Genomic DNA, 15,672 nt, shown 5'->3' with positions numbered 1-15,672 from the left:
GATTCCCATTCGAACCAGTTAAAGATGGGCAGGAAGACATGGCTTTAAAGATGTCCACTGGATTTCTAGAAGACAGCAATGCTGGTGGCAGCATAGTCTTTGCAGCTTTCAGAATCCTCACATATAAATAGAAAGGCAAAGCAAAAAACCCAAGGACAAAATTTACAACAAAATTATGTGGGAAGATACTCCAGGGAGACCACAAATACAATAGATAGGGCAAAATACCAATAGCCACAAGACCTCCACGTGGGGAAAAAGCACTGGGAAGGAATGGGGCATCTGATGAATCTGAGAACCGGAGAAAAAAGTATTCACTGAAAAATGTGAATATTTTCCTTCAGGCTAACTGGAGATAGCTGAAACTGGGAGGGGATGTGACATTTCCATACAGGTGAGGGCTACATTACAAACGTCTAAAGGGGATGGATTTTGATCCCCATACCAGCCAGGAGCCATCAGTCAGTCAGTCAGTCAGTCAATCAATCAATGGGATGGAGCAGTGTAGCCCCCAGTAACTCCTAAACTTAACAGCCAGACTCCCTTCTAGGACAAGGCTGTACAAAATTGAACAGGACAAGGAAAACAGAGACAAAGGAAAGAGAAGGCCCGATAAAAGCGAGGAAGGGAAAGACAGCCACGAAAAATCCCAGAAAGCAAGCTGCTACATTTCTGAACACTTCACAAAATCAACAAAAGAAGGAACTCAGTGAAGTTGGAAAAACTATCTAAACAGGAAACATTCAGGAAAACTAATTTTACGTAAAATTAAATAAGCAACATAAAAACACTGAGGTTAAATACCATACAAGGTTATTAAAAGAGAATAGAAAGAATAACATTGCTATTGACAAATAAAAGCTCATGAGAAAGACATGCTCAGAAAAACAGAAAAACTTCTAACTTATGATTTCACAATGAGCTAAAAGATATTCAGTATGACACAAAACATGAAAACTAATTAGAATCAGAAAAACTAAGAAACAAGGTGACAACACATGAAAGAATTAAAGTAAATTAAAGAAAGAATTAAAGAGAAAAATCATTTCAGAAATGAAGACTAAACTAGAAGGAAATGAGTGACTAAGTACAACAAATGCCTTAAGAGAAACATAAAGTGAAAAGGAAAATAAAATTTAAAAATCAAAGTACAAGGAAAAGAGATAAAAAGGATTTGAGAGAAAGTGACAATTACTGAAAAGAGTCACCGAAGATCCAAAATATGTATAAATGGAGTCCCAAAAGAAAACCAAGGCAAGAAACAGAATAAACACAAAAAATTATATTTAAGAAAAATTTCTGAAAATATAAAAGACTTAAAAATACATATTTAAAGGGCACACTAGGTGGGCTGGTTAGCTCAGCTGGTTAAAGCAGTAAGATCAAGGGTTCGGATCAAGGGTCAGATCCCCATACCAGCCAGCCGCAAAAAAAAAGTAAAAATAAAGTGCACAATGTATACATGAGAATACTGAACCAGAATGACTAATATCAAGACATATTTTAGTAAAATTATGGGACTTTAAAAAAAAAAAGAAGAAATCCTTTGGGCATTTAGGTATTGACAGGGGTTCTCTCTGGGTGGTACAATTATGGGTAATTACATTTTCTGGGGGGTGGGAGGGAGTGGGGGATGGGGAAAGGTTGGTAGACCAGTACAAAGTTACACAGTTAGATAGGAAGAATAAGTTCTGGTGTGCTATGGTGACAATAGCTAATAATATTGCATTGTATATTTCAAGACAGCCACAAAAGAGGCTCTTGAATATTATAACCACAAAAAAATGATAAATGTTTAGGTGGTAGATATGCTAACTATTCTGATTGTATCATTATACAATATATGCATGTATTGAAACAACAAACTATACCCCATAAAAATGTACAATGAAAAAAACACTTTCCTCCCTTTGCTTCTTTGAATATTCTACAACTAATAGTTTTATTATTATTTGGGGGTTTTGGGGAGACAAGGAAAAGATATAATAGAAATATAGTTGCAGTGCAAAGCATTCTCAGGCCAAAAATTGGAATTCTTAGGAGCCTGGGGTCATGGTTTCTACTGATGAAGGGAAGTCCTTATAAAGGACTATGAACTAGCAACATCAGGTCAGAAATTCCCCTCAGAGAATGCCTCTTTTTCTCTGGCATCACCGCTTCTGGAATATGGTCCCATGCGTTAGGGCTGCTCTACTTCTTTCTGTGAATAGATGTAATGGTACTGTTCCTAATAAATTAACCTCAGACAATGACTATTTGAGAGTAAGACCAACCCATACCTTCTTTAGTGCTACAAAAGAGGCCTGCCCGCTATGGGGGCTCAGCAAACTGTCAGTCTTCCTACCTGCCACCCTTAAGGTGATGTCACTCAGGTGATCCCCAGGCTGCAGGTGACTATATTCTTGGATGAAGTGAGTAAGCGAGATGTCTACATGGAATTTGTGTGGGTATGGGTCTTCTCCGTTGACTTTTAGTTGGTGAATTGCTTGACTGCGAATTTTATAGTATTGCTGTCAAAGGAAAAAAAGAGCCCTTGAGAAGTTGAACCTGATCAGAGCAGTGGCCCATCTAGCAAGTACTGTATTTTGCCTCAGAGTGGCCCCAACACATTGAGGTTTTCCTTAACCAAGCCCACTGCACTCTTGAAATCAAGGGATTGAATATGGAGTGAGATCTGTACTTAAAATATGTAGGATGGCTAAGGCCAGAATTCCAAAATGCAAGATTCAACAAAGAGAAAAATTGGAGTCCTACCTAAAATAATAAAAGTTTAATTGGTATAGGTGGCGATGGTCACCACTTTTGTGGACCACATCTACATGGTGAATAGCTTATCTACTTAACCACTCTCCTATCCCTATTAGACTTTTTTCCAAGGCAGGCCCATAGGGAAACAAGAAATATACTACGGTAGAGGGCAACAAGCTTTTCCTGACGCAACTTCTCAACTCTGCTGTTGTAGCGGGAAAGCAGTCTTAGATACATGTAAACAAATGGGCATGGCTGTGTTCCAGTACAATTTTATTTACAAAACCAGGGAGAGGACGATGAGGTGGAAGAGTGGTAAGGTGGATCTGGCCTGTAGAATGTAGTTTGCCAACCAACGGTCTAAAGTAAACTCTGGTCCATCTTTAGGGAGACACTTTCTCTGAGGCTGCTACAAGGCCCCGCTAGTTCTAAGAAAGAATAATCAGTCACTTGGGGGTACTGGAGTCTCCCAACTGCCTGTTGGGAGTTGATACAAAAAACACTCCTTTAACCAGATAAGCAGTGACCCAGGACCCAGTGCCTATTCATCTTCTTAGTCACTGATCCCTCCTACTGTTTGGTCCCAAGGAATTTGCCATAAATCTCATCAGAAGCTTTCCTGTGCCCAGCCATGCCAGTGCAGGGGACTCACATTTGGGTCCAGAGTCTCCTCCTCTGTAGCCACACCATTATCAGTAGTGTGGTTAGTGGCAGCAGCAGTGGTCTGGCTTAGCTGTTTCTCACTGAGCTCTTTCTGCCTGGCTTCCTTCTCTGCCACTTTCTTCTCAGCTTTCAGGCGTCTCTTTAGCTCACTGTTGGGAAAATGAAAATATTCAATGTTATAGTTGTCTGAACAATCCTCTATGTTCTGCCCCACAGCCACTTATCAAAAATATAAATAGCCTGGGAGATATGCTCTTGTTCAGTTTTACACCCCCAACTTCACACTCCCAACTCTAGTCTCTTAGTCACTGAACTCTACACATGAACTCTATAAGTGAAAGAGACAAAGGAAAAAGTAAGTTTAGAAAGAAGACGCAAAAGATCACATTCTTTGCTTTCCAGTCTCAGGTCCTTGGCATAGATCCCAACTAAAAGCAAGATGCACCAGGACAAAGAAAATCCTATGTATTCATTTATATTTTGAATAGAAAAAAGGTTTTCTAGAAAGTGAGCAGGATAGGCTTTTCTCCAGCTAAGTAGGCTAGGGAGCTCCTTGAGGACAGGGAATGAATCTTAGTTGTCTGATACCCCCTGCAGAAGATTAAGTTCCTATAGTACCAGATTTAATGTGTGATAAGGCAACATCTCCAGCTCTGTCTGTCACCTCCTCTCTGCCCCTCCCGGAGGAGTAAATTAGGTTGGGGGTTGGGGAGAGCTGGCTCTTCAGAGTTCAAGGAGACATCCCATGGACAATCTCTCCAAGAATAGCTCTCAGCATTGGTCTCACTTGACCCACTGGAGCCTGACTTTGACAAACGAGTAGAACAGTGTACAAAGCAGCACAGTATAGAGGATAATATACTATCTTTGTAGTCAGATTGCCAAGGACTAAATTCTGACACACATACCAATTATGTGACACTGAGCAAGTGACTTAACTTCTTCACATCTGTAAAATGGAAATAACAAGACAACCCTCACCGGTTGTTGTGAGGATTGAGATAAGGTTTGTAAAGGGATGATCCTGTACATAGCATTTGGTTAGCACTGAAATGTGAGCTATTCTAGGTATCCCTCAGTATCTTAACCCTTCACTCTGCAACTAGGACAGAAACCGTATAGATTTGGAAACATTTCAGGTCAAATCCCTTGCTATCCAAACTCTTGGTACTTGTTACCTGAGACTCAAAACCCAAACTGATATAGACAACTCCGTACTCCTTATGATCTGAACTTGCTATTTAAACCCAGAAACAAAAGAAATTTGAGTAGAAAGAGATATCCTCATTATTCAAAGAGAATTTATGGATTATTCTTTCAAACCACTGATGATAATAGAATACTCTGCAATAGTGAAGCACGGCAAAAAATCCCAAGTCATGCTTGTACATTGTCTGGCTTCAGGGCACATTCTTTATTTGACCCGAGTTTAGAATAATTAAGAAAAAAATTAATTGGAGATTTGAGTTGATCATCTTTTAAGTAAGACAAACTGATTCTGATGGCTTCAAAGTAGGGAAATCTTTCTAGATATAATCTGTCTTTTAACAGTTGTAAAGACAACCTTTCCAAAACACTGTGCTATCATACTGTAATTCAGATCTGTCATGCTATGATTTAGTCAGTGGGCATCTAAGGCTATCTAATTCTTCCCAGGATTAAGATAAACCTATTTTCCATTCAACTAGGTGTTCCTCTTAAATCAAATAAATCCTAAGGATAATCTAAAAAAGTCCTAGGGATAGCACCAAGACAAGAAACCAAATTAATCTCAGGAGCAAACGAAATCTCAGAAAGACAGAAAAGGGAAAATAACATTACAAATTCTTTATTCAAACAAGGGTTTTGTTCTCAGCACTGTTCTACAATAGGATCCACAATTCATCTCAAGGAGATGAAAGGAGAGAATTTAAATTATTAAAGAGAAAATGAGAAAAGACACTAGTTTTAGTAGTAGATCTCTTTGTTTCCTTAGCAAGACTTAGCCAGGGGCTTAACAGATATGGAACAAAGTAAGGAAAGGGTTTTTGCTCCCAGAGCAATAAAGAAGGTAACAGGCACCAACCTTCTTTTACCAGAAAGTGGCTTGTCCTTGTGAAGCGCTGTGAAAGGAGCAAGTTGACCCAGTCGCAGTTCCCTCTGACCCCACTCTGCCCAGGAGGTTTGGCGCAGGGACCCCCTAACAAGCCTTACAGCAGCTTGCGTCAACATGGCAGAACACCCTGGAACTAATGATTACCACCACCTAGCAGGAAACACAGAGATGTGGTGTCAGATGGGACAGATATTATACATACACCCAACCAACACTCTTATGGGTTGGGGCAAGGGGGCTGTTTGCACTACCTTTTAGTGTCCCATTTAACTTAAGACCCTCTTAACTGATAGCAACCCTGTAAATGACAATGTTCTCAGTCTGGCTATGAAAAAAGGTGCATATCTGGAGTCAAAAGTTAACAGCAGGTCAATCAGTAGCTTACAGGTAGGAATGATCACAACATTCTAGAATATGGGAGACAGGATGTGAGGTAGTGTTCCTGAAGTCCCTGAAGTATGTTTTCATCTTGCAGAGAAAACAGTGTTTTACTCTGGCTACAAGATGGCAATGGGAAGCACATAAAATAAGAGAAATATGTCACTATCAACTGCAAACTCTAGACAAAGCTAAAAGTGAGCCACACAAAAAACACCTCCAAGTCAAAGACAAGACTTGTTTGAAGTTTTAGGAACAAGGAGGAAAGAATTTCAGGAAGAGTCTTAGACTGCATTATTTTTATACATTATTTAACACTGGAGGGCAAAAGAATTGCAGGATCACGCTCTTTACTGTGTTCAAGAAAATTCGAAAGGGATCTTTCATTTGGGAATGAGTCTTTGAGCAGGCAGCCCATCTGTTTTTAAACTTGGGGATAATATGTGGCATAAAATGGTGCTCACTAAAGATTTCAGACCAAGGAAGTTCTAAGAACAATTAAGAAACAGAAAGAAGAGGGAGGCGAGGGAGGAGGGGAGAGGTTTCGGTAATGGGCCACAATAATCAACCACATTGTATATCGACAAAATAAAATTAAAAAAAAAAATAAAATAAAATAAAATTTACACAACACACACACACACAAAAAGAAACAGAAAGAAATCTTAATCATAAAAAAGTTATTTTAGCCCATGGTCAGTAGAAGAATATATAGCATTACCAAGATTCTTTCAGACAATGTGAGGCAGTACAGTGCAGTCAGTATAAACAATATGTTCTGCGGAGTTATGGACTTGATTTTAGACCTCTGTTCCAGAGCTTTGTATCAGTGCTAGACCATACTTGAGGAACACACACTTTAGCAATTCATTTAATCACCCAGGGCCTCAGTTTATTAATTCGAAAGACGGACATTAATGCTTCTCTTGCAGGGTTATTATTCAGATTAGACAGAAATCTTGTACAGAGGTAGCATTGTGCCTGGCACATAAAAGCTGCTCAAAAAAGTGGCAGCTGTACTGAATCTAAGAAAAGTCAGTAGAAAGGAATTGAACAGTTTTCTCAATTTATATTAAAATTATACTCTCAACTGGAAACTTTGTTTTCAAGGCATCTGTTCTTTACAACCCTAAAATTCAATTACTGATGTACTACATCAAAGTCCATTCAATTTTCCCTAAGGCAGAAGTCCAAAACCAGATTCCAAACATTTGTAGAAATCCATCAGATCACTCTAATGAAGAACAACTTTTTATGATGATATCAAGCAATATTTCCAGACATTCCTCTTCTCATTTTTCTTAAATATTAGAAGCAAAAACCCAGAGAAACACAGAAAAATGAGTCAATTCTTATCCACTAAGAGCCTAGAGCAATTTCCTCAGGGTTCGGCAAGAGGATTAAGCCTTAATGCACTAAGGCAGCCATGGTTTGTAATAATGTCACTTTTCTCCCATGACTCTGAAATGATACTAATTGCGTATCATCCTTCAGAGAGACTTGAGAAAACACTCAAATCATTGCCCGTGTACTGTGGTATTTACAGAATATAAGACATAGCCAGTTAAAGGGCGGCTAATTTCAATATATTTATGTTAACCTACACACTCCAAGGAATTGACGTGGTTAACAAAGATATGTCTGGCAGTGCTAAGGGGAGCATGGTGTACTCGGCTGAATAAGACAGTATCAACTGTTAGACACTGATCACTAACTCAGTACTCACAGATCCTTTGAATAACCCATATGGGTAGGTGCACGACAGTTTGAAATCTGATCCCTTTTAATAAGTTATGCTCAGAATGATGCTGGTGAGGCCAACGAAATTTTCAAGGTCTTTCTGAAAAGCTAGGATATTTAAAGTTTCTCCAACCTTCTCATTGGGAAGTGCCTCAATAAAAGAACGCATTTCTCAGAAGAAGCGGAGGGGGGAAAGAGTAAGTTTCGCTTTCATTTTCTGTCACCTCTCAGTTCTGGAGCTCGCATTCTCCAACCCCACAGCCGCGTTTTCTTACTCCGCGAGTACGATAGGAAGGACCCCGCCAGCGCCAGCCGGAAGCCCCGGGGCATCCCGGGGTAATGCAGTTTCCGGGAGCAGCGGCTACGTCCCAACGTGTGCGTACCCACAAGAGCCGGCAGAAAGGTCCCCCGACACGGCCGAGTCGGCGGAAACCTCGAGGCGCTTCCCAGCCCGGACTGTCATACCGCAAAGGCTTTAGTGACCCGCGGCAACACTTACTTCTTGCTCAGTTTCGGCTCGCCACCATCCACTGTCACCTCAGCCCCCTCCACCGCTGCCATCTTCCCGGAGGCCCCCAGCAAAAAAAGACGAGAGGCGCACAATTTCCGGATCAGGGTGGAAGCCCCGCCTCTTCCGGGGGTAGGGGCGCCTTCGGCGGGTCTCATTATCTGCTGCGCAGAAGCAGTGCTAGGTTACCAGTCGCGCGTTTGTGGGTACTTCCCCGTCCGTTGCGCACTGTGTGCCAGGCGCTCTTGGTGGTGCTGCTTCTCTCGTGCCTGGTGTCAGACATGGCGGAGGCGATGGATTTGGGCAAAGACCCCAACGGGCCTACCCATTCCTCAACTCTGTTCGTGAGGGAGGACGGCAGCTCCATGTCCTTCTACGTGCGGCCCAGCCCGGCCAAACGCCGGCTGTCGACGCTCATCCTGCACGGCGGCGGCACCGTGTGCCGGGTGCAGGAACCGGGGGCGCAACAGGGTAACCAGCTTCTTGTGTATCTTTTCAGAGGTTTCAGAGACTCGTTTTTAAAAAAGATTTCTTCTATGTTGGGGTAGTTTAAAGGCATGCGAGACGAGTTTATTTTCATGCTTTGGCTTAATTGAATGCCTGTTCACATAAGAAGGTTCTGTCAGTTGGGAGGTCTGTTCCGGTCTTGCTTACGTGAAAAGTGAGTTTTTGAGGCAGTTGAATTGGTAATTGGGATTCAGGTATGGTTAGGACACAGGGCAAAACTGGTAAGACGTCTTAATTTTGTTATTAATGGTATTTACAGCTTAACTGACAGACCCTTTTGTTTAAAGAGGCATGCTTCGCCCCATACCCCCTTAACTTTTCTTTACTTATGTGGCTGTTCCATGTAAGTTTCTCCTGTTCAGTATGCTTAGTAGGAATTTTGTTTTTGGTAAAAGTGACATTTCAGATTCATTCATTCAACAGATATTTGAGTGCCAGACATTGTTGTCCTGCTGGGATATAACAATAAATAAAAGTCCCTGCGGTCATGGAGCTTAACATGCTAACTGGGCAGTGGTAAGTGCTATAGAGAAAACTAAATCAGGGTAAGGGTTGGGGAGAAAGCTTTTTTCTATAAGATGATACGGGAAGGTTACTCTGATAAGCTGATATTTGAACAGAGACCAAAAGAAAGTGAAAAAGCAACTCAGGTGGAATCTGGGATATTCCAGGCAGAGGGAAGAGCAAAGACAAAGACCCATGAGAGTATGGCTGATGTGTTCTTGGAGCCACAAAGAGAACAGTGTGTCTGGAATGGAGTAAACAAGAGAGAATTTTAGCAAGTGAGGTTAGAGCTAAGTGAATGAGTGAAGTAGGTCATCATGTAGAGCCTTACTTTTGAATTAGTGATGTCGAGACTACTGGCAAGCCATTTGGAACTTGGGACAAAATTAAGCTGGATTCACCATACTCATCAAAGTAATCTTTTCATGGTCAGATATTTAAATGTAAATATTAAAATCCTAAAATAACCAAGAGAAAATATGGATGAATGTATTTTTTTAATATTAGCATGGTGATATGAAACCAAAAAGACTAAGAAAGAGTTTTATATATTTGATTACTTGAAAATTAAAAAGTGCTCACGATAAATGTAGATGGCAAACTGGAAAAATATTCCCAATACATTGCAGTAGACAGTTTCCTTAATGTCCAAAAATCTCTTAGAAATCTGTAGGTGAAAGGTAAACTAACAGAAAAACAGGCAAAGGAAGTACAAGAAGTTTCCAGAGAAGGAAATACATAACCAATAAATAAATGCAGAAATATTCTGTTATTAAGTAAAAGTAAATAAGATCCTGAGCAGAGGACCAGTATAAGCCATACCTGGACTTCTGACTCATGGAAATTGTGAGATAATAAATGTATGTGTGGGAGTTCTTGTTCTTTTAAAAACTAAATCAGAGCAAGGAAGTGTTATATTTTGTCTGTAAGACTGGCCAAAATTAACAAAATGGGCAATAGCCAAAGTTAGTGAGGTGTAGGAAAACAGGTACACTCCTATGTTGTGAAATTGATACAGTTTCTTTGGGGGCATTTTGACAGTACTTGGCATTTAAAATGTATGTTTTCTTTTTTTTAAAAAGATGACCGGTAAGGGGATCTCAACCCTTGGCTTGGTGTTGTCAGCAACACGCCCAGCCAGTGAGCAAACCGGCCATCCCTATATAGGATCCAAACCCGTGGTCTTGGTGTTATCAGCACCGCGTGAGCCACAGGCCGGCCTTAAAATGTATGTTTTCTTAAACATGGCAGTTTTGCTTCTAGGAATTTATTCTGCAGATATACTCAGAGTATGGAAGGGTACATAGTGAAAAGTCAGTCTCCCTGCTATGTACCTCTTTCCCCTGTTTCCTCTCCCAAGAGGCAACCACTATTACCATCCCTTGTCTGTTATGTTTTCCCTTTGCTCACAGTGGTACTAGAACACTAGATAGACACCAGGTTGTTCTGCAGTTTGCTTTTTATTTTAACTTAATGATTTATCTTGAAGTTTCTGTGTCTGTGCATAGCTTTTTTGCCTCATTCTTTTCTCATCGGTTGCATTGTATTATGTGAATGAACCATGATTTGTCTACATATTATAGAAAATTTTAAACATTTACAAAAATAGAATAATATAATGAACTACACCGAATGTTCCCATCATCCAACTTCACTTGATTATACTCTATGGTTAGTTTTTTTTCATCTATAACTTTCATCCCGACTTCTTGAACAATTTTGAAGCAAATGCTAAGCATAATATCATTTTATCTATTTTAGCACGTATCTCTAAAAGATAAGGTTTCTTTTAGTTATTTTTAAAATTTATATACAGTAAAATTGACTTCTTTGGTGTACAATTACATGCATTTTAAATATTTCTTCATTGTGGTAAAAAATATATAAAATTTACCATTTTATCTAAGATGAAGGCAAATTTGGTAAAATTTTTGGTTTTTAACCATTTTAGCTGTTTCTTAAGTGTTCAGTTTGATGGCATTAAGTGTATTCACATTTTTGTGCAACCATTACCACCATTCATCTCCGGAAATTCATTTTCCAAAATTCAAACTCCATACCCATTTAACACTAACTCTTCATTCCTCCGTTCCACTAGCTCTTGGCAGCCACCATTCTGCTTTCTGTCTTCATGAATTTACTCTCTTTAGGTGCCTCATATAAATAGAATTATATATTTGTCCTTTTGTGTCTGGCTTATTTCACTGAGTATAGTATCTTCAAGGTTCATCCATAGTGTAGCATGTGTCAGAATTTCATTCTTTTTTAAGGCTGAATAATCCATTGTCTGTAAATACTACATTTTGTTTACCCATTCATCTATCAGTGAATACTTGGGTTGTTTCCATCTTTTGCCTATTGTGGATGATGCTGCTATGAACAGATACTAATATCTAATTGAGGCCATGCTTTCAGTTCTTCTAGGTATATGCCCAGAAATATAATTGCTAAATCATATGGTAATTTTGTATTTAATTTTTTGAGGAACTGCCATACTTTTTTCCAGTCATGTGTATTTTAACACATGTAATGGAAACCACCACCAAAATCAGAATACAGTACAGTTTCATCACAAAAAGCTCCCTCTTGCTGCCCCTTTGTAGTAAATTTTATTAAGTGGAAAAGGAGCAGAGTTAAATCCTTAGAGAACAAAATGTAAAGAGAAATGAGGATATTTAAATTTAGGAGGCCCTTCTTTTTGTAGGTGGTATGTGGTGGATTGTGGTGCACCGCCCAGATCTGCCTTTAGCTGCTGGGAGAGCTGCCTTGCCCAAAGTCTTCTCTTAGGGCTGCCAGCATTCAGGGACTGATTTATGTGGCGTTATAAAGGCCCTATGCCTTTGCCTCAACTTGGTCAACTCCGAAGGGTCTTCCTAGCTCCAAAGTTCCTCGTGGTTTTGGCTAAGGCCTTGTCAGAACTCTTTCACAACTCAACTTCTTCTCACAAGTGTTTTCCAAGAGCACTCCCTAAAAATGCCTTAAATGTTAGTCTCCGTCTTAGAATCTGCTTCTCAGAGAACTAAGTTTTTGACACATTTTGGTTAAGTTGCAAAATCTGTAAATACAATGCAAAAAACTTGAGTAGTATTTTTATGTGTTAGAGCTTAGGAATAGTATCACCTATTAGATAGTACAACATTGTAGAAGCAGGCATAGAAATTATTGAACATGCATGTCTTATGTTCTTCTTGCCCATCTGAATCAAAAACCAATATCTTCTAATGGAAAGAAAAAGTTCAGTCTCACCCTTGGCCCAGAGCGCACATAGCATACACTATAGTTTTGGTTTGTGCAAAAGAGGCTAATGCTACTTTGTGCTGTCTTCTTTTCAATAGAACCACAGAATAAGAGAACTCCAGACTTGCCTGAAGAAGAATATGTGAAAGAAGAGATCAAGGAGAATGATGAAGCAGTGAAAAAGATGCTTGTAGAAGCCACCCGGGAGTTTGAGGAAGTTGTGGTATGTTAACTATATTTACTCATTTTTTCCCCCTACTCTCATTTTCTTCTTTGAAACTGGTTAATCCCATCTATACTTTTTATCCACCTGAGGCCCAGGAAAGTAAATGAGAAGTTCAAGATGGAAGAGGAAAATGCAAAGTGGTGTTGAGCTGGGCTTCAGGTGTTTTGTTGTGAAGCTTTGCTTCACAAAGCTTTTCGTTTTTGACATGAAGTTGAGGAGGAGAGTGAGAAAAATCAGGCAGAATAGAGACAGTTATATCTCAACCAAGTAAGGCATACCTTTTAGTACTTTGATGTTAGTATAAGCTTTTCAAAGTTAGGATGGTGGATTTATCTTTTTAAAATGTCTTTATGCTTCTCAGGAACATAATTTTAATTTTTGAAAAAGTTTATAGTTAAGGGCCAGCCCGTGGCTCACTTGAGAGAGCGTGGTGCTGACAACACCAAGTCAAGGGTTAAGATCCCCTTACCGGTCATCTTTAAAAAAAAAAAAAAAAAAAAAGTTTATAGTTATTTTTTATCAAGCAAGTTTAGCTTTTTTGTGAACTTAGGGCTTTTTTGGAATGTTTTAGCTCTTCCATATTCAGTCTTCTAATACTCTGAATCCCATATTTAATAAAAGCTATTGAGAAAGGTAGGAGCCATAAACTAATGATGAATTAAAAAAAAATTTCTATAGATTTTCTCTAAGAGAAAGGATCTTGTGAATTAACTTTGCTTATTATCACAAAGAAAAATGGCTAGGCTTCAGTTTAAGAGAAGGAAGTAATTTAAAGTTTCTGTAATTGGTGAGTGAAGAAATGCACAGGATTTGGCAGAATTTAAGGATTGTTGCTTTTTGTAGTTTGCATTTCATTTTATTATTTGATATTTGATATATTTTCCATAAACGGTCAAACACTCTCAACAGCTCTCATACATAACCTACATAGTTCTCTTCTTATATAGCATGCTTTATTGTGTGCCTAAATGTAGTGTAGCTTGGAAGCCCTAATATATTGAAACAGCAAATATTTTGTTTTCTGTTTTTAAATTATTTTTAATTGATACATAATAATTGTACATATTTATGGGCTACAGTGTGATATTCTGATACCTGTATACAATGTGTAATGATCAAATCAAGGTAATTAGTATATCCATCACCTTGAACAATTATTTCTTTGTGTTGGGAACATTCAAAATCCCATCTTCTAGCTATTTGAAAATATAGAATAAAGTATTGTTAGCTATAGTCACCCTATAGTGCTATAGAACACTAGAACTTATTCCTCCTGTCTAGCTGTAGTTTTGTATCTGTTAACCAATCTCTTCCTTGCTCTCTTCCCCCCTTCCCAACCCTTCACAGCCTCTAGTTACCACTATTCTACTTCCTACTTCTTTGAGATCAATGTATTTAATTCCTATATATAAATGAGAATATGTGGTATTTATCTTTCTGTGCCTGGCTTATTTCTCTTAATATAATGTCCTCCAGATTCATCTATGATGCCACAAATGACAGGATTTTACTCTTTTTTTTTTTTTTTTAAAGATGACTGGTAAGGGGATTCCAACCCTTGACTTGGTGTTATCATCACCACGCTCTCTCAAGTGAGCTAACCGGCCATCCCTGTATAGGGATCCAAACCTGTGGCCCTGGTGCCATCAGTACCACACTCTCCCAAGTGAGCCATGGGCCGGCCCTGGATTTTACTCTTTTTTAATGGCATTTCATTACAGCAGTTATTTTTGAGTACTTATTATGTACAGGCATTGGTAGACATTGGAGGTGCAGTGATGAGCAAAACATGATTCCTACCCTTAAGTAGCTTACAATCTGGGAATGAAGTCAAACATTGAACAAATAATCTAATGAACACATGTACCACATATATGTGTTTATGTATATACGCATATATTTTTATATTCACTGTAGCTTCTAATACTCTGGTGAAATACCATAATCAATTACACACACACACACACATACAGACAGGAGGGTACTTCAAAAAGTTCATGGGAAAACAGAATTAAAAGATAATACGTAGAGTGCAGCCTTATAGCACCAAGGTGATGGGTTCGGATCCCCATACTGGCCAACCACTAAAAAGAAAAAAATATGAATCTTCCTATGAACTTTATGAAGTACCTTTATATATTATATACACCCTCCATACCTACACACACTTCCCCCACCCTCTCCTACATACACACATATATACACATAACTTGTATACTCACATATCCAATGCAAGTAAATGTAGGAAGGAACATAGCATATTAGAGAAACTGAAGGAAGTCCAGTGTGATTGAAGTCAAAGGGCAAGTGGGGGGCTAGTAGTTGTAAGAGACCAGATATTGCCAGTGTTCAAGACTTGGTGATTAGGAAGTGGTCTAACTCATTCTCTCTAGGTGGACGAGAGCCCTGATTTTGAAATACATATAACGATGTGTGATGATGATCCACCCACACCTGCCGAAGACTCAGAAACACAGCCTGATGAGGAAGAAGAAGAAGAAGAAGAAAAAGTTTCCCCACCAGAGGTGGGAGCTGCCATTAAGATCATCCGGCAGTTAATGGAAAAGTTTAACTTGGATCTATCAACAGTTACACAGGCCTTCCTAAAAAATAGTGGTGAGCTGGAGGCCACTTCCTCCTTTTTAGAGTCTGGTCAGAGGGCTGATGGATACCCCATTTGGTCCCGACAAGATGATATAGATTTGCAAAAAGATGATGAGGATACCAGAGATGCATTGGTCAAAAAATTTGGTGCTCAGAATGTAGCTCGGAGGATTGAATTCCGAAAGAAATAATTGGTATGATAATGAGAAAAGAAAGAAGGCATGGCAGATGAGGCGGGTTAAAAAAAAAATTTGTGACCATTGAACTTTAAAGAGTTCTTATATTAGAACTGACACTTAGCTTTTGACCAGTGCTGTTGTTGCTCTGTGAGTCCTAGATTTTGTAGCCAAGCAGAGTTATGTAGGAGGATAAAAATAAAAGAAATTGGATATATTTTGAGCTGTTCCTAGCAAATATCAGTGTGTTTGTGAAAGGAAAGTCTATACTAGAGAGTGGTTGGTT

The 15,672-nt window shown here is 39.1% G+C and overlaps 2 protein-coding genes across 2 annotated transcripts in view; one reads left to right on the top strand and one right to left on the bottom strand.

Moving 5' to 3' along the window:
* Positions 1–8,373, bottom strand: part of KARS (lysyl-tRNA synthetase) — a 17,118-nt gene extending 8,745 nt beyond the window's left edge. The window contains exons 1-3 of the mRNA XM_008577223.1: positions 8,124–8,373; positions 3,401–3,560; positions 2,308–2,510 (exon numbers count right to left, since the gene is read on the bottom strand). Of these exons, the coding sequence (XP_008575445.1) occupies positions 2,308–2,510; positions 3,401–3,560; positions 8,124–8,290 (530 nt within the window). The 5' untranslated portion in view covers positions 8,291–8,373. The remainder of the gene's footprint in view (positions 1–2,307; positions 2,511–3,400; positions 3,561–8,123) is intronic.
* On the top strand, positions 8,321–15,666 carry TERF2IP (telomeric repeat binding factor 2, interacting protein). The gene is made up of 3 exons (XM_008577222.1): positions 8,321–8,603; positions 12,479–12,603; positions 15,000–15,666. Exons 1-3 carry the CDS (start codon positions 8,414–8,416, stop codon positions 15,399–15,401), a joined length of 717 nt encoding a protein of 238 aa, XP_008575444.1. The 5' UTR covers positions 8,321–8,413; the 3' UTR covers positions 15,402–15,666.
* The last annotated feature ends 6 nt before the right edge of the window (positions 15,667–15,672 follow it).

Source organism: Galeopterus variegatus, unplaced genomic scaffold, assembly GCF_000696425.1.
Source record: "Galeopterus variegatus unplaced genomic scaffold, G_variegatus-3.0.2 Scaffold1462, whole genome shotgun sequence".
NCBI lineage: Eukaryota > Metazoa > Chordata > Mammalia > Dermoptera > Cynocephalidae > Galeopterus > Galeopterus variegatus.
The sequence above is the reverse complement of the archived record's forward strand: the minus strand, read 5'-3'. Positions and strand labels throughout refer to the sequence as shown.

What these genes read in the sequence shown, in the direction of transcription:
- TERF2IP (XM_008577222.1), top strand. Translation starts at nt 8,414, where the DNA reads ATGGCGGAGGCGATGGATTTGGGCAAAGACCCCAACGGGCCTACCCAT. An exon ending in GGAACCGGGGGCGCAACAGG is followed by an intron (nt 8,604 to 12,478) that starts GTAACCAGCTTC and finishes TCTTTTCAATAG; the next exon opens with AACCACAGAATAAGAGAACT. An exon ending in GGGAGTTTGAGGAAGTTGTG is followed by an intron (nt 12,604 to 14,999) that starts GTATGTTAACTA and finishes CATTCTCTCTAG; the next exon opens with GTGGACGAGAGCCCTGATTT.